The sequence below is a fragment of the Tauraco erythrolophus genome, chromosome 2, assembly GCF_009769465.1.
Source record: "Tauraco erythrolophus isolate bTauEry1 chromosome 2, bTauEry1.pri, whole genome shotgun sequence".
Classification (NCBI taxonomy): Eukaryota; Metazoa; Chordata; class Aves; order Musophagiformes; family Musophagidae; genus Tauraco; species Tauraco erythrolophus.
Window position 1 is genome coordinate 99,736,851 of NC_141466.1, and position 27,946 is coordinate 99,764,796.

Sequence of the window (27,946 nt, forward strand, 5' to 3'; positions counted from 1 at the left end):
CATTCCTTTCTTCCTTTCAGTGAAGGAGCACACTTGCTGAAGACTGATTTCAGGAAAGGGTGTGGAAGAGCTTGACTGCTGCTTTGCATTCTCGAGAAGATGTCTCTTTCACTGCTGAATATTCATGCTTGCTGCCTGCCCATCTGACCTGGGGGTTAGAACCCAGCATTTTGCTTTCTAATGAAGACAAATGCTGTCTGTTTCAAAAGGAAGGGTAATCTGTCCACCATGTGCTGTTCTCCAGTCAGATGTGTTTGTGTCTGCTTCTGGTGGAACCCTGCGCAATTTCCCTGTTACTATGTTACCTGAACTAATGTGATGATTTCTAATGTTATTCTGACTTAATCTACCCTCCTGAGCCACAACAAAGTAGGGTGAGGTTGCACTTTGTTCCCACTGGATCTTCCATCCCTTCGAACTACCTTTCTAGGCTTCTGTCCTGAAAAAGATGTCATGCTATCAGGATGCAAACTTACATGACTGAAAGTTGCATATTCTTATTGCCCCATTGAAGGCAGAGTGCTTTTTATGTCTCTGATACTGCTATGGCCAGGGCAGTGTCTAGAAGGTGCTAAGTGGCAGCATCCTGCCCTCTGGGTGGTTTTAGTCAATAGGAGCATTCTTTTGATGAAATGGTAGCCTTGAACTGTATTGGTTGAGATCATCATTCAGTTTTGTGCACAGTTTCTGGGAAGAGCTTTTCCTGCTTCTCTGTTCTGCCACTAGACTCCGGAAAGAGCAGTATGAATTAGAAAACCAAGTTAGTTGCTCTTTATTAAAAGTAAAAGCTAAGATCATTAAGCAGTTCAATAAAATAATAATAACAATTCTAAGACTTCAGCTGAGCCCAGCCCGCTCGTTTCAGATGTATGTTCTGGCCTCTTTGGTGGTTCCTCCAAACCTGGCATTTCTGATACCCTGTCTGCCCCTCCTTTCCCTCCCACATGCTTGACCTCCAACAGCATTCCTTCACTTGTCTTAAGACCTTACATGTCGTTTCACTCTCCCTCTCCCCCCAAGAATGTGATTCTGGCCTGAGCTTTCTAATTGTGTGTAGCAAGGATAAAACTTCTTGACTCGCTTGGCTGCCCCCTTGTTTGGAAACTCACCCTAAACATTTCCACATGGTTTGCACTCTTTTTGCACAGCTAAAGTTGTGGGTTTTTTTTCCTTTAAACTTTTTCTTGTTTAAAAAATCCCTCCAGCTTCTTCTACCTTGGGCTGCTGGCACTGACCTCGCCTTGTTACTGTTTGCATTTCTTTTGTACCTTTTTGCAGCTGAAATCTCTATGGGCTTTTAAATCTGTCAGCAGCCGCTACCAGGCTCAGTGTGCAATTTAGCTCACTGTTTTCACAAGTTTCTCAGCCCTGAACGCTTTCCAAATGAGCCATTGTTGGGCTGAGTTAAAGAGGTATTGTCTCTGCTTGGGCAAGTTTAGTGTGGGTGCCAGAATCTGCATGTGCAGCGTTCTTAGTGCTGCAATGTCATCTTGATATTGGACCCCTGGACACGTGCTTCTCCAAACACTTTCAAGTATATAGGAAAATGAAAACACTACCAAAACTGGTTCACTGAAACCTTATTGGAAGCTTGTCTTTATATTGCTGAAACTCTCATTTAGATATCTTCATTTGTTCCAGGTTGTGCAGGCTCCTTGCTATGGAGACTGTTCTTATTTGTTTAATTCCCATTAGCACCTGAAACTGGCAGCTGTGATTGGAGCTCTGTTCTGGTCAGTGCTGAATAAACACAGAGCAAGTAGCAGTCCTTGCTTTGATGATTATAGAGACGCGTTGCATAGAAAGAGAGCCTGTTGTTACTTACCTTTTACAGCAGAGGAACCGAAGCTGGGGAATTCAGTGGTGTATCTAGAGGTAGCTTCTGATAGAGTTGGGAGTCAGTTCCAGATTACAGCATTATCCTTCATTTCACAAATGTTGGGTTGGCTAGACCCCTAAAGGGTGTGCTCCGCTGAACTCGCTTTTCTTAACAGTGACTGAATTTGCGGATTCGTTCAACCAGTTGTGACCATTGTGTGGAGATACATCCTTTTTTTTCTGAAACTCTGGTTGTCTTTTGCTGGGGACTGTGGTTTAGAGAACAAATATCTGGACAAACGTTTCAACCTGTAGGTTGTTGTTGACATTACTGCCACTAGACAACTGTCTCGTGACCTTTGTTTAAAAGACACAGTGATTTCACTGTTCTCCTTCTGTGGAAGACCAAGCTGGTACTGCAGGCCAGGAAAACAGTATATTGAATTTTTAGTCTTTCTCTAAGAGTCGTAAGAAGTGTCTGTGTCACATAAGCCAGTGCTTTGAGTTTTTCGCTTCATGCCTTTCATGTGATCTTTCCCATCCTTGACTAATCATAAGTAATAGAAGTTTGACATGGCAGTTGTTCAGGCTGCCTCTCTTCATAGGTTCTGCTCTGCCAGGGAAAATTTGCAGTAGCAACATAAAAATTGTGAAACCAATAATCTTTGGAGTCTTTGGGAGCCACTAAGTCCTCTGCCTTTTGATTGAAGGCTGATCGACACACCTGGTCCAGATTCCTCTCAACCTATTAGAAGTTACCAATGTAGCTATTGACTGTTTTTGTTTTCTTTTCTTTTTCACAATCTCCAGGATGAACTGGATCTCACAGACAAGAACAGAGAGGCTATGTTTGCACTCCCTCCAGAGAAGAAATGGCAGATTTACTGCAGCAAAAAGAAGGTACTACTGTTGTCCTGATTGAAGTAGCTCACCAATAAATCCTGTGTGCATGTACATAATTACTTACGTACATCTAGGTTTGAACTACATGTTTATTTACTGTTTACTCAGGAACATGATTAAGTGATATAAGGATTTTTATCAGCATGAAATATGGCACAACTTTCTTATAAATAGCATATGTGTGATTTCTGAAGAGAATGTTAAGTCGTTAAAATCGTACATTGTACCATTTTTAATCTTTTACATGCTTGGTATTGGGTTTGGTTTTTTTTCTTCTTTGAGCTTAAAGAAAAGCTATCATGGAAACGTTCTAAAGAATTTTTAAAAAAAATTTGTAGATTGGTTAGAATAGAAAATTTATTACTGAAATCTTTCTGGATGTCTTCAAATATCCGTAAAGTACCTAATAATAGTGATGTCTTAAAACTTGGTAGTTCAAAGTCTTCCAGAGCTTGTAGGAAATGTTCTGTATTGCACTGGAAAGTGAAGAAGACCTGCTCCTATTGATTTCTATGTAACACTTCTCCATTCAAGGTCTTCAAATTTCTGACAAACCAGCGACAGCAGCAGTAAATCAGAGGCTGGCATATCACACTGGGCATTTTATCAAAGGCAGAATGGTGGCCCAGTGAATTGACAAGTTGTATCACTGTTGTGAAACTTGTAATGAGGAATTCCTGGAGGAGTGGTGTGATGGAAATGTTTTGCTGCTCTAGGAAGGAAACACATTCAGAAACAAAGATAGCCCAAATAGCACGTGTTCATTATCAATAAATGTTAGGGAAAAAAGGTGTGGTGATTTGTTGGTTAGTTTTATTTCCCAAATATGTAAGTCATGCTGTGAAAGCATCAGTCTTTATATGTAAGTCTGCATAACAGAAGCTGAAAGAGGAGGTTTAGATTTTGATACTGAAGATGGCAGTTAGGAACCCTGATGATGGTCCTTCTGAGGTCTTTCCTCGGGGCGGGGGTGGAGGGGAAAGCAGCTTTCTTACCATGTAATTAAAGAAAACCTCAGTCAAACCAATCAGTTGAGTGCTTTGCATGTGTGTTGCTTTTGGCTGAAATGCATCACACAAGGAAGTTAATAGCAACAAATTAGTTACAGTGCCTCTGAGCTAGCAATAATTCAGGAAGTGCGTAAGAGCAGTCTAGGCTCAGTTGTGTTTGATGCTCTCTCCATCCTTCTTCCTGCTGGTACACGGAGCTTGCAAGTGGAGGGAAGGTGCAGGCTGCTGTGATTAATGTCTACTTTACATTTTTGCTGGCCGGCTCAGCTGGCTTTTTCAGCTCTGGTGGGAGAGGATCTATTTGTAGCCGTCTTAGAGAACCACACATTCCACCTCCCAGACCAGCCTTGGCAGGAAGATTAAGGCTTTAATGTATTTAATATGTTGGTTGGATTCACTACATTACACTTTTTTTTTTTTTTTTTTTTTTTTTTAAGCAGTGGATTTGATATAAGAATCCTGAAGACCTCCAGAGTTAAAGGAGCTGCATACTGGAAAAATCTTTATAATGCATTTATAGTGCAACCTCAGTTAGCTGAACTCCAGCTGGCCAAAATGATGTGCTAACTGGAACAGGATACTGTTGCCAGATGTCTATTCATTACATTGTAGATACTTTCAATTACTTGAAACCTTGACTGTCCAGTGTTATTCATTGTTTCCCTTAGAGGCAGTCGGATGATCAGTGATGACACATCTCGTTCTCTAGCCAACTACCTTAATCCACCTATCACCATTGTTTTTCAGTGACAGAGCAGCTTGTTGCAGGATTCCCTTTAGAGGAAAGCTGTCTTTTCCCTGAAGAATTTGTAATCTAATTTTAGTCACAAAGGCCCAAATCCTCGCTTGGCGGAATGCTGTCAGCCATCCAGGACAAGCTCCCAGAGAGCTGATGCTGGGTTCTCTGAGTTTCCTGGGAAGCAAGGGCTCTAGGCTCTGTAACATGTCAAGTGGAAACACTGTGAATTAGAAGGTCAAGAAGTGCAGGTTGAGGGAACTGTTCACAATCATTGATCTCAGATGCCTTTTCTAGTCTAAAAGTAACAGAAGGTGAGAGCTTCCTGATTTGCTCCAAAGGTGGTGAGGTTAGTAGACTGTCTTAAGTAAACAAATGTCACTAGCAAAAATGAAGGTTGGTCATTGTTATAGGCACGCTGTCCATTTATCTTGACAGTTAGACTGTGGGTATAACCTCCTGTGGTACTTGTTCCCAATGTGATAGCAGAAAGTCGCTATTGTATCAAAATCTCATTCCACCTGTTTCTCATACCAAGCCTTTCGAAAGAAATGGGGGAAGACATGTATGTCTTTGCATTCAAAGTTCTGTGCTGGGGCACAGCTTGCCAATCACTATTCTATGGTACTCAAAGGAGATTCCGTTCTGGACTGAAATTTTGTGTTTGTGGGTAACATCTACAGAGGAGCGTTCACACGGTATCATACAGCCAGGCTTGCTTTTGGCCGTTCTAGATTCCTATCTGAAACCATTAGTACTAAAACCAAACCCTCAATAATTTGATCTTCAGCTTGCAGCTATAGTGAATGCTTCACTCTCATTTGTGGAGTAGCTATTTGCAAGGAATAAAGGCTGCTCTCTAAGAAAATGTTAATGTGTTCTCGGCCTTAGCTGTTTCCCTACCTTGCCATTAATCAGTACAGAGCAGACAATGAGAGAAGATGCAGTTGTCTTAATTTGCATCACAAGAGTCATTAATCAGTGATGACACCCTGACCCTCTATCCAGAACACCCCTACTACATGTTTTAGATTGCCTCTTTCTCAGTAGTATGAACTTCCCCTGATACCATACTGAGTTAGAAGTAAAGCCATGTGTAGGCAAAATGCAAACGATGACATTCTCTCCCAGTTCAGGTACTTTATTCTGCTTTTGTTTAGGATAATCTTCATGTTTCACTATCAGCTGAAATTCAGACTTACATAAAACATATAATCCACTTCTGTAATTCCTTCCTGTAAAATTATCTCTGGGTTTCCTACTAGTTATATCCTTTTTTTGGGGAACTAGATCAAGTACTGTACCATGCTTTCAGATGTATTTATTTGTAAATGGTGAGATTTATAATGTCAAGGTTTAGAAAACTGCTGTTACTCAGTGCTCTTTTACCAGGAGCTTTTACTAAAGGACATAATATCATTAAATACTGATCAAATAATGATGTGGAAAGAAAAACTTGTCAGCTTAATTATTTCACCTGTAAATGAGCTCATATTGGGATCCTCAAAAGGGTAGAAAATGCAGGTATTGCACTGCTTCGGCACGCATTGCTTTGGATGCAGTCCGCGTTCCTAAGAATGAGGGCTCATTGTGCAGGCAATAACTTAATGCCTTCTGTACAATCCTACAATCTCTTAGACTTATTACTGTTGGAAAGCAAGTCAGGTTGTTTTCTTTTTATGGCCTTTCCTGCCTCCAGAGACTAATTTGTAAGCCTTCAACTGAGCAGATTTTAGTAGGAGGCATACATGTTTTGCAGAGTTAAACAAGTTCGGGTTTTTTTACTTCTATGTTTCTTTGAGGGAAAAATTGGTAGTGAATCTCTTTCCTAAGTACAGTCAAACTGGACTAGCTGTATTGTACAGCTTCTCTCCAAACAAAGCCACCGAAAAGCTCGAACCTAATAGCTATGTGGAGCTCTCCTAGATATTTTGAGGTTGTTTTGTACTGTTCTGGTTTTAGTTTTATCCTAGAATAGCTGCTTTGAGTTGGTTGTGCTTTACCTACTCAAGTGAGATTATTCAAACTCAAGTAGTGAAGCAACAATCAGCACAATACAACTTGGATTTTGTGGTGAAGTTTCCAGACTTGGAGGAGCTCACTGCAAGGAGCAGGAAGGATAGAGTGGAACGCACTTTTGTGCATTACACAATCACTAAGGAGTCCAAGTCCTTTAAACTAAGGTCACAAGTCAAGGCTGAAAACAGTGAAGTTACAGTCCCCATACAGAGATGCCCTTCTAGGTAAAGTGTACACCTCTCCCACGAAGCAGCAGCAAATACTGCTGTATCACCTTGTGTTCAGTTCCTTTTTTCCTACTTGAGGGCTACATCCAGCCCTACATTAGGCTTCAGAATGCCCAGAGGAATCCTAGCCTTAGTCAGACTTTAACTTTTAGTAGTTTTGCTGCAGTTTTTTTATACCATTTGCAGGTGAATTTCACAAACTCCCACTTTGGTCCCATACTGTCTAATGTTAATGAAGATGATGTCTGCATGTCAGGTTTTGGTTTTTTTTTTCTTTCTTTGAGAGTTTCTCTTTGAGCTTTGCCTTTCAGGATTGCATTGTCAGCAAAATATCACCATAAAAAGTATAGCTTGATATCATGCAGCTGGATATAGAGTAAGATACTTCTGTCCTCCACCGCCATGCCCACACCTGCCTTCAGAGTCCTGCAGAGCTCTGAGCAAAGTTTCCAATCCCAAACCAGGCTGTATTACTGCTATAAACCCTACTTGAAACCCAGCTATAGTTCCAGCTTTTAGAGAATGCAATTCACCCTATACCTTGGATTCATCCTCCTATTAAAACTATAAATATAAAAAATAATTAATATGTGTCATATAAATTCATATCTATATGTGTGTGTATATATATAAAAAAGATATGAAATCTGCTGGAGGAATCTAAGCTGCTTTTGCAACTTTGGATATAATTACCTTAGCCTACCAGGGATGAAGCAGAAGATGGATGCAAAATATAAAACCTGGAGTCCTCCTTGCCCTTGGGGAAAACTTTCTGGAGTGAAAGTTCTTGCACCTGCTGTTTGGTCTTGGGTTGCTCTATTCTGTGTTTTTGCACTGTAAAGTGTAGTTTCAGCTCAGTTAAGATGAAGACGCAGTTATTTCTCAGCTGGAGTGAACTGGTAAGGCTTTTCTTCTAAAACCCTGAGGTCTTTTCTGTGCATATAAGGCTTCATATGGAGGCTCTAAGAGTAGGAGGCTGCATTACATCAGTTGCATTAGATAGGAGTTCTGCAATTCTGGTTGCAGGAAAGTGTTCGTTTCTTCAGATTCCTACTTTAAAGTAGGAGATATGCATGGAGCTATTCAGAGGAAGACAGATATTCCCTAAAGAAGAGAGAAAATGGATCTTCATCTGGTCTTATTTAGTGATACAATATACCAGATGAAGATCACACCATTGTGTTGTCTGAGTGTGCGTTTTTTGGTATTGTATTGTCTATTCTGAGCTATGAAAGCCCTTTGGGGTTCATCCTTTCTGTATGAAGAGTGCCAAGCACATGGTTGTCTCATAATAAATGAAGTGGGTGGTTTGGAGTTGTATTGTTTTCAGTTCTATCTTCTTGCAGTATTTTTTTCCTCTTCTAAATACTCGTAGAGTCTGTTCTTGATTTGGAATATTAAACTGTTTTGGTTATGGATTTATAGCTGTAAGGAGCATTTAATGTGTCTCTTATAAGTTCCTTTCTTTAGAGTTGTTATTCCACATGCTGCATCTGGGAGCAGCAGACATGAACACACAAGATGATTTGCTGCAGTATTTGAGAAGCCATTTGTAAGGAATCCCAGTTTGATGAGGCTTGGATGTGACTTCATGAGAGTTTCTCTCCCAACTTTGCACAAAGTGTTTAGAGGGAGTGTGAGTGGGTGTCTCTACTCTCTATTCCCCTGGGAAGTCTGAAAAACACAAAGTAACCCTCGCAGCACATATGATAGCCTAAAAGCAAAAGCAGTTGGTAGACAGTAGGAGGCTGAAGAACCTATGTGGGACTTGGAGTGCTTAGTGCAAGCATATTGCTGGCTAAACAATGAGGATATCTGATGACGACAGGGCAAAGTGCACCCTGTACACTGGAGGCGGAGAATTAGACTTTATCACAAGTCTTTGGTGCATCAGAAAACTGTTTCTCTTCCTACTGATGCTGTAGAAGCTTGTGGCAGGAGCTCAGCTCAGTCAACGTTTTAATTTAATTCAGTATTCAAACATTGACAATGACCTGAACAACCCGATCTAAGTGTGAAATAAGCTCTGCTTTGAGCAGGTCACTTCTGCCCGAGGCTCCTTTCTTCCTAAATTCTTCTGTGATTCTCTGAGCTGCCCACAAACCAAACTAGGAAAGCAGCTGTATGGCGCTATAAAGAAAGGGGGCAACAGTAAAGCTCTGTGCAACCTACTGTCTCCTGTATTACTACTGTGAGACAAACTCCTTGAAATAAGCTGTAGCAGAAGTTGTTATTTGGTTCCCTCCCAGTGCCTGGGATCCATGGTTGCTTTTGGTCTGAGAGACTGCATGACTTCCTTAGCTCAGGAGACTGCTGGTGAAACAGTCTGAACCATGGAATTTCTGAAATGAATTCTCTGAATATAGACTTGCTTTCAGTTAGCCTATGGCTCAATGGAAATCTCATAACACTGGTAAGTCACAGTGGGAGGATGTTGCCCTTTGCAAACCACGGCATTCCTTCAGCAGGATGTTTGGAAAATGCCAGCAATTGTGGAGTTAACTTGCTTTTTTCCCACCAGCATCTGTTCCTTTTTCTGTTAACAGAATGACTTCATGCTCAGATGTTTGAGATGATTTGTTAGCTTGATGCTGACATTGGGTCATTCCAGTATCTTTAGGCTTATGGAAGACAGGCACATAGCTTCAAAAATTACTGTTATAAATGCAAGTAGGCTTTAGAGCAGTAAATTCAGAACCTCTGGCCTATGACAAGCACAGGACATAACGGGAAACAACAAAATGCAGCAAGAGTGTCATTAATGCAGAAAATTCACACGTTTCCTGGTTGGTGGTGTACTTGGGTCTTTTCAGTGTGAAAGAGCAGTTTGATTAATTGCACTTGTTAATGTGTGTTGTAGGCTGAAGGAGTAGCTCCCGTGGTTAATACAGTGTAAAATAAAGCCTAAAACAATATACATTTCCTTCTACATCATTTAATACAGTGAATGTGTTCTCATTGGAAGAATAAAACTTGAAATTTGTATAAGACACCATCTCATTCTTTTATAGTTCCATATAATGAATTTTTTTTTTCTCATCTCATGTAAGTATAAATTTGTATGTGCTGACCCCATTATTCCTTCTGTAGGTCAGCATACCTGAGAAGAAAAATTGGCCATTTTGTATGGTTTATCATTAAGTTCCTGTAATTGTGTCTTGATGTTTTTTCCTTGATCTTTTCCCTTCTATAGCAAGTGGTTGCTTTGAGAATTGATATAGTAGACTTAATGATGTGAGAGACTTCTCTTAAAAATAGGGTGTTTTTTTCTTGGAATCACTCTTGGAGTGGTTTAAAGGATGAATTTGGTGTCAAGGAGTCAAAAACGCTTCCACAATTCAGCTGATATACCATTATTACAGCTTGGAATTGTGATACATAAAAGACAACATTGTAGCAGACATAAAAGGAGATAAAGAGTTTCTCCAAATCGTTCATTTTACTCAGTTTATATTTTCCATGCTACAATGCTAACAGTTACAGACTCATTTATTTATCCCAGTATAAGAGGTTAGTTTGGGTCAGAGCCCTAAAATTATATATTTATTTATCTATAATTGAAAAGTCTTCTCTTCCCCACCCCCCATGGGAACAGAATGGAATATTTTTAGTTTCTTCCTCTCTCTCCCTCTCCCTCTGCAACAAGAAAGGTTAGCTGTTCCTTAGAAAATGCCCTCTCAGCTCTTTTGTTCTGACAGCTGAAGACATAAACTCTATAAACTTGCCATATTCTGAGTGTGTAGAATTTGAGTGTCCGTCTTCTGCATTTTTTAGGTGTGTGACTAGTGCTTCAGTTGAAGTTAGCACTCAACCCTTCTCAAAAATCAGGCCCAAAATAGTCCTGAGTTTATACAGTGATAGTTGGAAAATTGTCATCATCATGTCTAATGCTGTGTTTTGCATTTGGCTTGCATTCTGTGGGAGTTTGGGAGAGCTCAGTGGGAGCAGATCTGACCCTACTATGGAAAAAAAAAGAAGGAGGGCAGAAAAAGAAAAAAAAGAAAGAAAACATTTATCCAGCTGTCATCCTACTAAGATGGTGTAATTTGCTGTACTTAAGAACAAAAATAATGGTGAGCAATCTAATTCTGCTGTATGGGAAGTACATGTAAATGCTGATTGTGTGATCTAGTTGCTGCCACTGGATTATGTTCTGTCCTTGTCTGTCCTCTTGGAAAAGTTTTGAGTCTTCCCAATCCAAGTATAAGTCGGTCCTGCTGATGATATGCAATAATAATAATATATACTGTGTACAATGCAGTTCTGCCCATTCAGATTAGACTCGGGTGATAAGCAAGAGCAAAGAATATATAAATAACTAGCATATTTCTCTGGTACACGAGGAGCAGATTTGGCACAGACCAAGGCTCACTGTTCTCTGTATTCTGAATTTTGCTGAATGCTCACCAGCCTTTCAAAAGCCAGTGAATACTAAGCAGGAAGAATTGCTGAATTTCCTACCTCTTAAGTAAAAAGTTTAGAAACAAGAACAGTAAAGAATTGTTGCCAAAATCTAGTGACAGCCATGAAGAGAAAGACATTTCCTTCTACTCTTCTGGAGAATTAGTTAGTTTTCATTACAGTCAGATGTGACAGTTTCAGCTATGCACCTGAATTGAGGTGAAAATCACATTGTCTTCCGTGATATTCAGTCATCTCTAAAAGGCATCTGGCATCCTAAGCATTTTTCAGATCTAATAGATAAGAAAAATAAAGGCTGGAAGAAAGGAAAGATTTTCCTGAGTTTTTGGAAAGGGGAGCGATAGACAAGGCAATCAAATGATGCACTCAAATATTGGGTTAGCAACTTGGAAGCCACGAGTCTCTCAGTCTGAATTTATCCCGTAGTTCACATGTCCCACAGCTCCTAACTTTACTGTTTTTCCAATAGTGACTGAGATTAAAGGAGAGAGACAAATAGAAAATACGTGGCTGCTCTCCATCTAACTGTCATCCCTCTTAGTAAAGGGCCCAGAGCAGAAGTGAACTGGAGCAAGCAGCGGTGTCACTGGAAAAACAGATGGGGAACACATTGCCCACATTCTTCACAGCACAGGGACACTGAAAAGAAACCTTTTAGAGTTTGGCATTAACAAATTCTGTGTGTGCTCCCAGAGGGACTTGTCCTAGGTAGCTGTGCTGGCTCTAGGTAGGTGTGTCCTAGGTAGTTCCTTGTGTCTTTGAGCATGGTTAGTGACATTTCATTCCTATCATCAAACAAAATGCAGGGTGATTGCCATGAATGGTAGGTGACTTCATTTTATTTAGAAAAGATTGTAAGTGTTTGCTTGCTGGAGATAAACAGACTAGGACAAAAAGATTAACTTCCAGTGCAGGCATGTGGCAGACAGGAGGCTCAGTTATGTGGACTGGGCTCTTTTGTGGTTTTTCATGTTGCCTAAGGAATGCCAGGAGGAGGAGGAAAGGAAGTGAGGAAGGAGACAGTCCAAATGACATGAATACTAGCAGGGCAGTTGAAAACAGTGCTGTTGGAAAGTGAACAAGGTAAGATGGATGGATGAGGAAAAAGTCCCTTTCTATATCCACAGCATGTTGACTGTAAGCTGAACAGGGTTAATGCTAGACTGGAAATGTGCACACACTAGTTTTACATAACACAGATTAAAAAATAGTAGGGACAATGCAGAGCTTGGATGTTGATGAAACAATAGAGTATGTCCCGCTGATGCTGCTTTGGATTTGTTGGGATGGTGACAGATTGTTGTCTTCACCTGCCACAGAAATTACTGCAGAACCTTGACCCTGACCTCAAGCTTGCTGCAGGTTTGTGGGGACAGAGCTGTGGTTCAGGAATACAATCTAAGTCCACAGTCACGCACCTAGAAAGCAGGCTGTGTCCATGAGAAAAGTTTTGTCTTCTCCTGAAGACCCCCTGAGTAGAATGATCATGAACTGACCTCGTGACTGGTAGGATCGTCCTTGGTGGACATTTCCCTTTACCTCCAAAATAAATATACAGAATGGGCTGAAAGAAGATAGGCTTCTGAGAACTTCTTTGTTGGAAGTGTAAGGAATTCATAAATTGCCTTATTTGGCAGCTCATTATTTAGATTATACACTTATCAACTGCAAAATATCAGTTGATTGATTTAGTGCTTGTGAAAAGTAGAACATATAAGATGTTTTATTTAAATAAGAGTATGGACTTCAGCTAATAGGACAGAATGATCTGTAGGCAGCAACAGAGTCATGAGAAGATATCCAACGAAAGAACAACTTCCATGACAAAGGCAAAACATTCAGCGGAGGATCAGTGCGTATTACTGGAAGACTTCAATTTGGCAAGTAAGCTTTGTCCTGAGGACTGAAGGCGCTGGATAATTCAGTGTGGCCTCAGCTGTACGTTTAAGTAGTTCTGTAAATATAGGGATGAGTTGTTCTCTTAGTCACTGCACTATACCCATAAATTAACACCTGGTGATGGCGGGATCCCCATGGTACAGCAGGGCTAAATATGTTTGAAGAGGGACAAGCACACTTGTACGATCTGTAAATGATAAGAGGAGACCAATGCAGTCCGTGCTGGCAGCAAGTTTACATCTGTCTGTGTTGAGGAGAATGAAGCCAACAGAAGACAACAGAGAAAAAGAGAAAGTTTCTTAAAATTAAAAGTGTGCTATGCAACCCTGCAATAATTTAAAGTTCCTTAAAATGGGATTCTTTCCATCAGTAATCTATAGTAAGTCTTAGTAAGTAAATCTATAATAAATCTATGGTAAGTGCCAGACATGGTTATTGTAAAACTTAATCATGGTTTAAACATTACAGTTATACAGTTCATTAAAATCAGTGCTTGAGACTTCTGAGGTTTCAGAAGAAATCAGTTCTTACTTTCAGCTCATGACACTGCACCAGCAGCCTTTCTGCCTGCCAGAAATGGTATTCCAGTCCATTTTCAGTGAGAAACTATGTATCTGTGTGTTTGTATGCAATGGATCTGGCATGTTTTCTGGAAGATGAGAAATAAAAGCATGGCCTTCATCTCCGTTAGACTGATACCAATTAGAAGTAATTAATTTGAAGTGTTTTTGAGTGTTAGACGAGGTTGTAAATGACACGTTGTGTGCATACAATGTACAGCTTCTAGAGCTCCTATATCTACGGGTGCTTGGGAAGCAAAAAGAGTGATGAATGGAATAAGCAGTGCAAAACAATCAATATATTTAACTTTATTGGAAAGTTTTTCAGCCCAAGGTAGGGCAAACCGTCTTTCAAAAATGACTGATACTCCATTTTAATTTCTAAAGGCTCATGAATTTCAGCAGCATTGAAGCTTTTTTCAGTATTATGGAAAAGATTTCTGAGAATCATAGAATGGTTAGGGTTGGAAGGGACCTCAAAGATCATCTAGTTCCAACCCCCCTGCCATGGGCAGGGAAACCCTCCGCTACACCAGGTTGCCCATAAGCCTCATCTAACCTGGCCTTGAACACTTCCAGGGATGGAGCATTCACAACTTCTCTGCTCAACCTGTTCCAGTACCTCACCACCCTCTGAGTGAAAAAATAATAGTATGAAACCTTTGATTCCTTCTTTGAAAGGCCAGTTAGTAACCACTATCAGAGGTCATTATTAGGCCTGTGAAGTTACTGGCAGCAGGACAGAGATGAAGGGGAATGAAGAAAGAAAAAAAAAACCTATGACCTGTTAGGTAAAATATTCCTGTGTCATAATCCAGTGAACTGGAAGCATGTATGGCTATACCTGACCTTTATGAGAGGCAATTAGAACCTCTCAGTTGAATGCTCCAGCTGGTAATTAATGAATATTCCCTTTTAATAAGTTATACAGTAGACTGCTTTTGTGGCAGAAGATTATTATCTGCACATCAATAGTTTAATTCCAGGAAGAGAAGTAATGCCTTTCTCACTCTGGATAAATTGTGCTTAAAAGGCTTGGATATAGCTCCCTTCCCCAAACCCTGAGAATATTTGTGTAAATGCTAGTCATGGAATCCGAGAAATGGAGCAGTGACCACATCTGTCTAGTGAATGGCTCAGTTCTATGGTCTGTCCTGTTTCAAAATTAGCATCTCTTGAGACATGGTTGGCTTTTTGAAGGCGTAAACTGTCTGAAAAGCTTAGAAGTATTTTAGCTCCACTTCTGATTTAGTATTTCATCCCACAGCAGATCAAACACATGTTGTGTCTTTTAATGAAAGTGCTTTTTATTTATGCAACTTTGACTGCTCTGAACTGAGACATAGCCAATAGGATGGATAGTGTATTAATGAACAGGTAAAGGTTTCTTCGAAAGCTGAACTTCTCCTTAAAGTGAAGAAAAGTCAGTAAGTCAGTTGTGGAAAAAAAAGGGAGAATGGTGATTTGGATGAGTGCAGTACAACTTCAGTGTGGATTGATTATTGGCTGTGCTACAGATTTCCTATGTAACTGAGAACTGTGTAATTGTCTGCATCCCATTTTCCCTATTTCTGCTGTTCTCACTGAAAGAGAGACTGAAAAACCTGATACATTAATTTCTTTAAGGACCTCTGACAGTGTAGAGCACAAGGTGTTACAAGATTGTATTGTATTCAGCATTAATAGCAGATGTTGCGATAAGCTGAATCTTTTTTAAAAGCATCCGAAGGGAGAAGAGTAGCACTTGTGGGAAATGAAGCACAAGTGATAATGATCTTCACTTTCCAAGCAAACAAAAACCTACCTTGTTTATAGTGGCCAGAATATTCCTGTGGAGAGCAAGGGTTGTGCACCTCACTTTGAAACAGAACATGGACACAAGTCTGAGTCTGGCACATTTCAGATGAATGTTTTACCAACTAAGCTGTTGTTCTGAAGAGTGTAGGATGGCTTCATCCAGAAGCAGGGAAGCTTTCATCTCGATTGTTGTAAGTCATATTAAAAGTTAAAGTTTCAGTGAACTGGCATTTAAAAAAAAAAAAAAAAAAGAATTCACTGAAAAATTCCCACTTATTTTGTAACTGGGATCCCAATTCCCATTGCCTTTTAATGGGAAGTATGAAAAAATACAGGGACTTACGTAGTATGACAAATAACATATTTCACTTTTTCTTAAAAGATATTAGTTTCTTGAAAGACTTGAACTCCATGATATATATATTTTCTGAACTGTATGTGATGATGCTGACCCTTCACACCAGGTAGAATAACCTTCCTTCAGCTCTATGAGTACTAGAATGATGCATACAGGCTGTTGCAAGGAGGAACCACACTAACCTTTATTTTGCATTTGCAAGCAAATGCAATTCTTTGTGACCCAAGTATAAACTTGAGCATGCAGAGTCTGGACAGGATGCAGTGAATAAGCTGGAACAGGAATTTATATGCCAGTAGCCTCATCTCATATTCTTCATCTGTGTTTCCACGCTGTTTTCATTGATATAGAGAGAAGCACAATGAATGATATTATGGTTCCTTACCCGAGAAAGATTTTTAAATCCACATTTTCCAAAATCTATGATTTTGCAGCATCAGGTATGTGGCTTGTTCTTATTCTGTCTGAACAGCACAAAGCAGTGTCAGCTGGCTGCAGTTCTAAAGAGAGTGGTTTGAGAAGGAAGTCATGTTGCCAATGAATAGATGTCATCACAATAGTACTCATGCTCATCGTATAGCACCCATAACATATGGTGTATTTCTTGATACATCTGTTCAAGGAGAAAGTGTTATTTTCATCTACATGTTAGAAGGCTTCATGAGTAATCAGCCCTGGCTGTCACAGGGGTGTGCATGCAGGTAGTGGCAAAGTCCATGTAATGGTTGGACACGCAGAGATGTCAAGCACCTGCTGGTCCCAGGAGTTAGGATTTGTCTACATAAATAAATAAAAATAACCTGAAATAAATCATGGTGGAAATAAGACAGTGCTGAATTCAGTGTCAGATTAGTGTCTGTTCCTGACTCTGCCAGTGAATTCCTGGATGAGTTGTAATTGTCATCATATATTTCTCCCTGTCTCCATCCGCAGGAAAGAAGCCTTGTAAAGTTGCTTTTTTTGTGGATGTGTGTATTAATGCTTTGACATGCTCAGATTGTCAGGACACACTCTAGAGAACTGCTCAACATTGTTTGGGGTCCATTTGGTGCAGAGTAAAATATCAATGTGCCATCACTGGAAACTGAAACCCAGTGCTCACCGCAAAAGAGCTTGAATGCAGGCAGTTACTGTTCAGGCTTTCCCTGTGCTGTTTCTTTCAAGACTGAAACCATCTTGAAAGAAGCATCCACTATATGAACAGCATTTTTCATTTTCATTGATCCACTCAGCCATGAATACCTGACATTTCCACATGATTTCTGTAACACTAGTGTTTAGTACTTCTTTGCAGAAAGTCTCTCAACAAAGGCAGTGGTGTATAATTCTTGGTTATAGCTGTTATGATGACAGTCTTTGTATCTCAAATGCTTGTCCCACTGACATGGCAGCCACTGAAGGTCTCTGGTCTCTAGAGAACAGCTTGTCTGATGGACCAGCTCTCTCAGGATTAGCAAAAAGGCTTTCAGGATCAGCTGAGCTGTGCACACAATACTTTGTTTTATTTTGTTTCATTTTGATTGGTTCAGATGGTCCAAATATTTGCAGAACTCCATTAAGTCCTATTTAGGATGAAGTCATAAGTTCCACTTTCCATCAAGGCATGGAGCCTGTCCAAATTAGTGTCAAAGCCTGTATAATACCTTGGCTATATTGCAGGCTTGTATAGTATCAAGATCCTGTTTTCACAGCAGTTACATAGTTGTTACTTCAGTGAAGAATGATATGACCCCTTATAAAGTCCTCGAGCTGACGTCTGTTTTTTAATGTAATATTTACACTATTCAGGGAGCTAAAATAAGGCTTTTCTTTAATAGATTCCTTCAGCTAATGTTTTCCCTTATACAGATAGGTTATTGTTTCCAGCTTTTGATACCTATGTGGCTTTGTATATTAGGGCCTCATTTTTCAGTTTGACTTTTTTTTTTGCCTTCACTGTGTCTCCTGGAGCAAGGAAAGGGGTTTGCCATTATCATCAAGTTGCCTTGCAGTTTTCTCTGACGTTTTATTTGAGAGTCAAAACCCTTAAGACATTCAAACCAAAATAAACAACAAACCCCAGCACCCTGTTGTTGCCCCCACACACACACATACACACAACAATGAATTGCTTTCCACTTTTGACTTATCTTCCTCTCCCTGAGAGGAAACATGGTACAGCAATTTCCTACCATGGAAGAACTCACATAATTTGGGCAACGAAATGTTTTTTTTTACCAATGTCTCTGATGCTACAGATGTGAACTTGTCTCTCTTGAACACGTTGCCCAGATGATTGCTATAAATAACACTGTGCCACCTAATGATTTCATGAGGCTGGATAAAAATCTATATATTCATCCCAAGTATAAGTAGCTTTCTGGGGCTTCATAATGGAAATGGAGTGCCAGGTTTTAAGTACATAATCGCATTTATTCTAGTGAAGTAAAACACACATTGACAGCCATAAAATTCTGGTCTGAACATGAAGTGTGGAGGACAACTGAAATTGGATGGACTTTTTTGCTTAACATGCCTCTGGGCCAAAATAACTTCAGAAAGTGGGGATTGCATAGTGGAGTATTTGGTAAAACATTTTTAACCTCAGCAATGTACAGCTTCAGTCTGGACTTTAGTTCAGGAATAAAGCTTATGCTTGCTCTCTTCCACTGAAACCAATTTTCTCCCAATTCTAATTAAAAACAAAACCAAAACATAAGACTTGGAGGTTCAGAGGTCAGACCAATTTGTAGTGGACAGAGAATGGTCAAAAGGAGGATACACCAAGGACCTTATCTCATTTGCCAAGCTAACCACGTATACAGGTATGTTTTAGGGGATCAGAGTCATCTTATCCTTCGTTCTGATTGTGAAATTTCTAATGGTCTGGGTTCAGGTAGGAAATTATTCACAATTCTAATTTTTTTTTTTTTTTTTTTATTGTATCTGTCCAGATACTCTTCACCCAAGTTGTCTAGAAAGGTTAATTGTGGCATTCCAGCTTTTATACTTTTTTTTTTCTCTCAAAGATTTTTAAGGAGAAAAAGAATTGTAGCTTTTTTGGCATATAAAGGATGAATCCAGGCAGTCCTTAATTTACGTGTATTTGTTCCTTTACTTGGAATTCAGAATGGAGGCAGAAGTACAGGGTATGTATTCCTTGTTCTGACAATGTTCTTGTCACTTGTGCTCCGCAAACAATTATAGCTGTCACTTGCACTTTCATAATTCAATGCAAAGAAGAATTTCAAAAGGCCGTATGAGGCATGCCTTGCACTTCAGACTGGTGGCTCAACCTGATTCCCTGCAGAATGACCTTACTTCACTACCTCTAGATTAGCTCTCCATCTCTTTTGTTCTCTTTGGAGATGATAAGATTATCTTATAGAAATAATGCTGTATTTATCTATTGTATGTTTAATTTTGTTTTTCCATCAGCAAGGTCATAGTTTGACTTTTGCATGGGAGGTTGAGGTCTGCCGACTGTGAAACTGTTGTCAGGGTTATGACTGCCATTATGTATTCTACACAGAAAAGGGACAACGAAAGGCACTCTACCAATAACGTGTGGTGTGGCAATTCTAACCAGCTATTGGTAGGGAGTTGCATATTTCTGTAACGTGTCATGTGGCATGGGTTTAGGTCCATCAGATTGCTGCTGATTGTGACCAGGAAAGGGAAGTAAGGAAAGCAACAGAACTTCTCACTCAACTTGAGAAAGGTCACATTGTCCGTAGTTGCACTATTTATAATCATGAGGTGATGAGTGCATAGCAACTGTGCATGTAATTAGCATCTCTTGCCACTTAGCCAGCCTCCCATACTTTTAATATGGTGGTAGTCTACTATATGATTCTTTGTTTAAATCTTCTGCTCTTCTTAATTGTTCAGTTGGATGCAAGGGCTGAATAAAGCGTTGTGATCTATCTAGGATGTGTCTCTACTGCAGTCCTTTGCTAGATGGGGACAAAACTGTTTTGTCAGTATCATGGATGGTGATGCTCTCTTAGTTTACATGTTGAAAGACCTGTGGAATGAAGATAGGGAAAGGAAAAACCCAAGTCTCAGTCATAGTTTTGTTTTTAATTCTAAATATGAAAATTTTTATTTGTGCAGAATTGTTGCCATGTGTTGGTGTGTAGCCTGACAGGAACTTTTCAGGTAGCAAGTGTTTTCTGGATGTGACTCAGCAAGGAGCATGTAGAGCTGTTTCTTATCTCTAAACCAAACAGTTCTGGAGTAGCTGAGGTACTCTGATAGAAGCTACACATTCAATATTGTTCTGTATATCTTCCAGAGTAACTTTTTTAATATGAATAAGCATTTATACACAGGTAACATTGGTGAGACCCACACTGTCTTCATACATCTTTAGACATCCTTAAGATAAGTCAAGTGGGTCAATCTCTTATCGTTCACTTGGAGTCTTAATTATAAAGAGATACTAGGATCCTAGAAACCAAACCTCATTTTGCTGGTGACTGTTACACTTCTCTAGAAATAGACAGACCCATTACAATGAAATCTCATTTCCATTGAGCAGTGAAGGAAGAAGAAAGAATTGTTTCCTGGGTAGGGGTAAGTCGTCTTCTTTTGGAAGTTGAGCTTGCTTGAGCTTAGTCTAGTGAAGATGATTTCAGGTGGATTATCTGGGAGGTAGGGATTAATACTGCTCCTACTGTAATTGAGGAGATGCTCTTCTGCATCCTTCAGATGATCTGAGGTTGTACTTAACTTTTTAAAATAGAATACAATAGAATATTTCAATTGGAAGAGACCTACCATGATCATCTAGTCCAACTGCCTGACCACTTCAGGGCTGACCAAAAGTTAAAGCGTGTTATTAAAGGCATTGCCCAAATGCCTCTTAAACACTGACAGGCTGCTTGGGGCATTGACTGCCTCTCTAGGAAGCCCGTTCCAGTGTTTGGCCACCCTCTCAGTAAAGAAATGTCTCCTAATGTCCAATCTAAACCTCTTTTTGGTTTATCAAATCAAAATGAGACAGTTTTTTGGCTTCTTTTCAGGTTCCTTGACTTGATTTTTTTTTTCTCCAAAGCAGATGTTAAACCCCTTTGTTGGTGAATCCCACCGTCACTCTACCAGTAGAGAGACAAAATAATTTATAAGATCTGCCGATATAAAGCTACAAAATATAAACCTCTTATCTGTAAATGGGCTATCCTTCTACTTGAAAACATAGTATGTTTAAGGTACTGAGGTTTGCTGCTTAGATGCCAAAGATAACTCTGTCTCCATCAAACTTTATTATTCTGTGTTTAATAACCTTAGCTGTAGGGGATTCTTTTTAGCTGACATGCCATGGTGACAGTGCTAACGTTTCACTTTCAGAAATGTTTGTAATAAATGCCACAATCTATATGCATTATACAAGACTATGGAGGGAGATACCACAATAAAGAACAATGCAGTGTAGAATCCTATGTGGTTCTACAGTAGTGTTTCATCCTGTAAAGTCTCCTTGTGTAACCTTGTTTAACTTTCTGTTTCAGGAACAAGAAGATCCTAATAAGCTTGCTACCAGCTGGCCAGATTACTACATTGACCGCATCAATTCCATGGCAGCAGTAAGTTACCTCTGCTGCAAAGCAGGGAAGATTTCTTACCATAGAGATATGTTTCTTTAGGAAGAAGTCCCCAAAGGAGAAGAATGTTAGCCCAAGTGCATGACTAATTTAAAATAGGACTGCTGAAAGAAGAAGAGTATGTGTATTAAGAAAGAGCCCTGCTCTAGCAGAATAGATTAGAAAACACCATAAGCATTTCCAGTTTTTATTTCCACAATACTGAGCACTGAAGGCAATCAAATTAGATTCTGGAGTGAAAATTTAGAGCTGGAGTAATGAGATTGATTTAAAATTATTTACATTCTAGCTGTGAAGACTATCCCAAAGTATGGCCCTGATCCTTAGATCTCTGCTCCTTGACACTGGTCCTGATATGAAGGGACAAAAATGGCTGTATGCCTCTTTTGAATTCTTGTACAAATCAGCTGGCTTAAACTGTAGTAGACCATAATGATCTTGAAGAGATTGTCATGCTCTGGAGTGTTATTGGAGCACAAAGGTAGTTCATGTATGACGCCTATTTTGGAAATTTTGAGGAATGTTAATGTAAAGCTAGCTTTCAGCACATGCACACACTCGTAGTTGTGTCTTGGCAGGACTAGCCGTCTGAAACAGTGACAACTGAAAGCATCTTTTTCCAAAACTATACTTTTGACTGCAGCTAGCATTTTTGGAGACCTGTGTGTCATTTGGGCCAAGTAGAGGTGAAATAATTTGCTTCTTCAAGAGGAATCTGAAGTGGAGCCTATAAGTGAGGATTATTTGAAATCATGGACAAGAGGGAACGAAGGCCCTTGTTTATCCCTTCAGAATAGAAGAACAAGAGAATGTTTGATGAATTAGAAAAGCAACTATTTGAAAACTAGGTAAAATTTTGTTTTATTGTGTGGCTTCAAATTGACTTTTCACTAATTTACAAAATAGCACAGGGGTTATTAGTTTAATAAGAGAATTTAAGAAAAGGTAGTTGTTTATATAAGATAATATCTACTTATGTAAGAGCAGACAAATAGAGCAACATAAGGCTGTAAAGCCGTAGACATTAGATACAAGCCAACAAGATATTTGAGGAAAACTTTCTTTAATTGCCATTGCTCAATAGCTGTATAATACATCTCTTCCTCTGAAGCATCCAGTAGAGCTGGTCACCAGAAGAAGCAGAAGACCTGTGTATAGTGTCCACTGATCTCCTTTAATGTGGTAGATGTTATATTTTGAAATTTCATCCTTTTAATGATTTTTTTAATAGTCAAATTTTGCTTCCAGTTATTCATGTGCAATATCTGCCTAGCCTTTTTTGGCAGTTGTGCAGAAGTGATAGAATTCTGTTCCTAGCATCTTTGGTAGCACACCTTATTTGTATACTTATGCTTTTATATTTGATTTCTAAAGGCTTCTCTGCACCTTTTGTATTGTTTTTATGAGCTATAAAATAATTTCATAAAAATAATGTCGTAATGGATGCTAAATGCAGTAATATTGATGCATTTCTTGTGGTGAAATATGTCTTCTCAGTAAAAAAAGTCAGATTTACAAGCTATTATAACTTACTGTAAGAGGATAAAAGAAAAGCTGCTTTCTACTGTGAGTTATGAATGATCAAAATGATCACCTCCTTTCATGCCAGATTTTCTTGGGACGGAATAATGAAATAGAAAGAATATGGACTTGTTTTGAGTAAAGAGGTTGAGCTTTTGTGACTGCCATGGCACTGTGCTTTGATTTCCTGACTGTACAAATTTGCTCTACAAGGGCCATTAAGGAAAAAATTAAGTATGAAACCTTGCTATGTCACTGAGCCAAATACTTCTGGTAGGATTTGATCCAAGGTCTCTTGAATCTACTCAAAGTTTTTCCATTGATTTCAGTAACTTTTGCATTAGTCTTTAAATGATCTTGATGTAAAGCTAGAGTGAATATGTACACACCACTATTGTAAATCTGGAGCAGTTCCATGGAATGAGACTATATTTTGGCTTATGGTTCTAATTTTAAACATGTTTTAAGAGCACCAATAAACACCAGCCCCAGTAATGTTGTTTTCATGCCTCAGCACTGAATGATTGATAATCATGATGCTTGAAGTCAAATAAAAGATTTACTCTTATGCTTGAGGTGTTAAGAAGACACACTGGGATTAAAACCTCCGCTTCTGATTTACCACTTAGTTGCTTCCTTTTTTAGGCAGGTGAAACTTAGTTGACTTAATTTCACAGGAATTGTATCAGTGGAAAACTGAAGTAATACAGCTGAGAACCAGCTCCAACACATTTTAAAAGACACGTTCTATTCATTATTATTTAGACCTCCGAGATTTGTAACTTCCAAATGGTTATTTTGGGTCCCTTATAATTTCAGTCCTAAACTTAGTGGTGGGTTTTTTTAAATTTTTTTTTTTTTTTTTAAACTGCATCCAAGTAGAGTTGGCTCAGAAATGGTGAAAGAAAAACATGTTTCAGGTTGCTTCCTGACACTGTCTAGTCTATTTCAGTTTGCACCTCTTGGGTACTATCAGATATTGCAATATTTTAGTTAGAAATACTGCAAGAAGTATTAGAGTTGAAATGGTAGCAATAATCACAGAAGTGTTAGTTTAAAATGCCCTAAGTCCTGCTTTTTTAATAAAATTTAATCTTTGCGTCTCCTGTGAATTAACTGCATAAGAATCTTTTTACATGCGGTTTTCACATCTCTTTCTATATTCTTTTGTTTAATTATGAAGTTCTTTTCTATATATTAGCTTGGCAAAAAATTCTTCCTACCAGCTGATAAAATGGAAATGGCACCTTTATCCTGCTGATATCACTAAGTATCTTTCTGTGGATTTCAGCAGGCCGAGGCCTCTATGCTCAAGGATCATTTTCTCAGAAGACCTGCTTCAGTGTTAGTCATCATATGTGCCCCTCATAGATTATGCTTGAGAGCAATGTGGTGATTCCCGACATGTTTGACATTCCCTACTTGTAACCTTAGATCACTATGTTAGGAAGCACTTCAGGTCATAGAGTCCTGATCCAATTTAAAAAGCCATGTGTTTTAGGCACAGTTCTGTTCCCACAATTGTTTCTGTTGCTGTGACTTTTTAGATTTTAATAGTTTTTAAACTATTAAACAATTCTCACAAAAGCATATGGCAGTAAAACAGGATCTCTTTACTAGCCTGTAGCGTGCAATTCCTGTAGAGAGACTGTCCCATCCTTCAGGTAGCCTGACTGGAATTAAAGGGCCAAGTAGATCGTTAGTAGAGTGTCTTCTAGACCAGTTCTTAAGAGAAAGGGACAACTGCTAATGATGTCTCATTTAGAAAGAGGAGCCTCCAAATTTGCCCGGTCCTCTGATGTCTACGTGTGATAAATAATACTGGTGACTGTAGACAGGTTGTACGCCCACAATCAGAGACCATTTCCATTATCAAGGTCATTGTCATCTTCTGCTGATTCATCAACACACAAAACTTCTTTTCTTAAAAATGCAGCAGCTGCCCTGTTAATATCACATGTAAAAAAACCTCCCTGTGCTCCTCCTGCCCTCCTCACCCCATGATACTGTCTGCTTGGCAGCACAAATAAACACAGCCCTCATTTTACTGGGAAGGAATACTTCTGACAGCGCTGTGTTACTTTTATGAGCTTGGCTGTGTATGCATTTCCACAGAGAGACTTCCAGGTGAACAGTAGTTGCAGATCCAGCTTTTCTGGAGAGATGGCTCGGTTGAGAGTGTGAGACAGGGGTCAAGATTAATAAATACAGCTGTAACCAGGCCTTTTTCCTTGACTTAGAAAGCATTTGTTCAGGGCAGAGCAGCTTCACAGAAAGTTAAAAATATATATCTTTCAGTAGAATTTAGCAGGTGGATGATAACTCTTTCCTCCATCTGGTTTAGGTGACATCTATGTTACTTTAAAATTATTTGCTTAAAATTTCAGGTTTTTTTAAATTACATCTATGCATAGTTTATGATTCATAGTTTAGGTTTATGATTCATAGTTTATTCTCTTAGTTCAGCTTTAATGTAGTTAGAAATGTGGTGCACCTTGAATTTCCACTGACTTTTTTTCTTTGAAGAAATGTTTTAAAGTAGTATTGTCCAGGTGTGTCATAGGAGGCATGCGGTACAATATTTTTTATCACATTTTTGTTTTAATTTTACTTCTCTTTGTTTATGAACTGAAAGCCATTTCAATAATGATAACACTTTGTCAGTTATTATTTTAGATAAGATCTAAAGAAAAAGCTTAGACTATAATAAGAAAGCAGAATATCCAGGTTGCTTTTTCACTATTTATTCTATTTGCTTCTTTCTTTTTTCGTTTCTTTTGTGTGAGACTGTTAAATAATTAACTAGGTCCATCATACAGTATTGCTGCTGATAGTTCATGCCCCTTTTTCTTTTCCTTTTTTCCTCTCTCTTTTTCACTTGTACTGTCATTATGGTCCTGTATTTTCCCTCCCAGTAATTTAGGGGAATCATTAGCCATTAGGATAAGGTGTGGGAATTAATCTGTGCTTTTAATGAAATGAAAATATTTCATCTTAAATGGAACCAAATTTTCAAAAGTAATTTCTTGGACTACCTGAAGCTTTACACATAACATTCTATGTGAATTTTTTTTTCACATATTTGTGAATTTTTTCAAATGGGCAAATCAAATAACTAGATGCTATACTTTCCTCGGTGATGCACTTCATCTGGAAAACTTTAAATATGCAAAACGTGCTTTTCAAAAAAGAGCCTTCTGTATACCACTTTTTGGGGACTACATAAGGACCTCGCGCAGTTTTGCTTCCTCTCCCTAGTATGTTTGGTTAACTGACAGTAACTGGCTGCATCCTCAGCACATTAGCAGACATTAGTCCTCGAGTGCAGCGTGTAGTTCAGGAAAGTAATTCATCAGTCAGCTACGTTAATGAAATCCAGCCTCAAGTAATGACAGTTCCTTCCCCTCTGTCTCCCAGGGACAATTATGTTTTCTATAACTCTTGCCGAGAAAGCTATTTCATGATGCAAACGCGTGACCGGTCTGTCTTTAGAGAGGGCATGAGGATTTGGGTTCCTGGCCATGCACAGGAGTGAGAAATGAAGGGCTCTTGGCTGCCTGCAGCTTTAGAAAAGGGGTTTTCTATAATCACCCTCTGTTGTAAAGGCAGGATTATTTGTATTTGTTTCGTTTGGAAATGGGCCTTTTTAACTCTGAACGAAATACTGTTGAGCACCGTCCTACCATCCATTTGCTTTCCCCCCACAATGGCTCAGAGGAGAAATTAAGCCATTGGCGGAATAGGAGCCTTTCAAAGGAGCATTTATGGGCCAAAGGAAAGATGACCAGATGGGCTGTCACCCAAGAAAATACAAGTCAAGCCCCAAATCACACCCCAGGACTCTGCCATTGAGATTCCATAATGCCTTTTCAGGATTTCTGTTTATTTTTCGAGGAGGGGGATCATATACGGCTTGGCTTAAGCATTTCAATTTATGTTTCTGGCTGTTGGGGGATACTGGCAAGAGATAAAACATCATCAGCTCATTTTCCATCAGTAGCGCTCTGTCATTCCATTAGGGCAGGAAATAGCTTGCTCTGTTACTGAGTGAATTTGACTTTAGCGTGGATCAGAGAGAGGACCCCTAGAGTTAAACACATCTCCCTATGCCAGCTGTTCAGCATAAGACAGCAACGGCATGTAGCCAAATGACCACCCTCAGAATCTGACATGTGTTGGCACCACGTGGTTTGCAAAAGCAAGCAACATGGGAGCACTCCCAAGGGAAGTGAGGTGTTGGGGGTGGGGAGGCAGAGTTAAGGAAGTTCCAGTGAGAGGAAGGTTTTTTTGGTGCTTGCTAAATAGTAAAATTAAGACTTAAATAATTTGCTATAATGGGCCATAATTGCAGCTACTCAGATTCCACCACAGAGAGGTATATCAGATACCTGATAGATGATACTAGTTTAATCAGGGTATTCATTTGAGAAGGGGTTCAGAGCTGCTTTCTGGATTCCACTGAGTGGTATCCCCTAGAAGTCCTGCCAATAAGAGAGGCATTTCTCCTCTCTGTTTTACAATTGAAGCGACTAAGAAGACACAGCTATAGGCTAAGTATTTCCAGCATTGAGTCTTGACTTCTTAAAAAGTCACACATTGAAGTTGTGAGCCTGAACGTTGTATGAGATGGTTACAGTGGTGCTAAGTGTAGATTTGGAACCCTGATTTCCTGATACACCACGTTTTTAACAGCATTGTCCGACTTCGAGAACTTTATTTTTTGTGTGTATTCCACTCATTATCTCTCATCCTAATTTACAGTGACCCACAGCATCTTCAGTTACAGTTGACTGCAAGCTCTAGTTATCTCAGGCTGCATACTAGGGGAGAATCTAGTCTCCATGAGCTTCAGTTTACTCATTAAAAAACAAGGACAGGGATTTTATGATGCCTCAGCTTTTTGCAATAAATGTTCCTAATTAGCAAGTGAAAGTGTATAGGGAAAATCGGTATCTTAAATCAGGTGATATACTTTGGGTGGGGGAAAAAAGTCAAACTTGCACATACACAAGCTGTAATTCAGGGTAGTTGCAGGCTGTTTAGTCACTTGAAGAAAAAGCTTTTGTGCTTTGAAACCTGACACGCATCTGT

General features: G+C 39.3%; 1 protein-coding gene across 3 annotated transcripts in view; it reads left to right on the forward strand.

The window, feature by feature from the left end:
• The window catches only part of DAAM2 (dishevelled associated activator of morphogenesis 2), a 120,587-nt gene that overhangs the window by 23,239 nt on the left and 69,402 nt on the right, over positions 1-27,946 (forward strand). For all 3 annotated transcript variants that reach the window (XM_086628568.1, XM_086628550.1, XM_086628559.1), the window contains exons 2-3: positions 2,629-2,718; positions 21,242-21,316. In XM_086628568.1, coding sequence (XP_086484694.1) covers positions 2,629-2,718; positions 21,242-21,316 — 165 coding nt within the window. The remainder of the gene's footprint in view (positions 1-2,628; positions 2,719-21,241; positions 21,317-27,946) is intronic.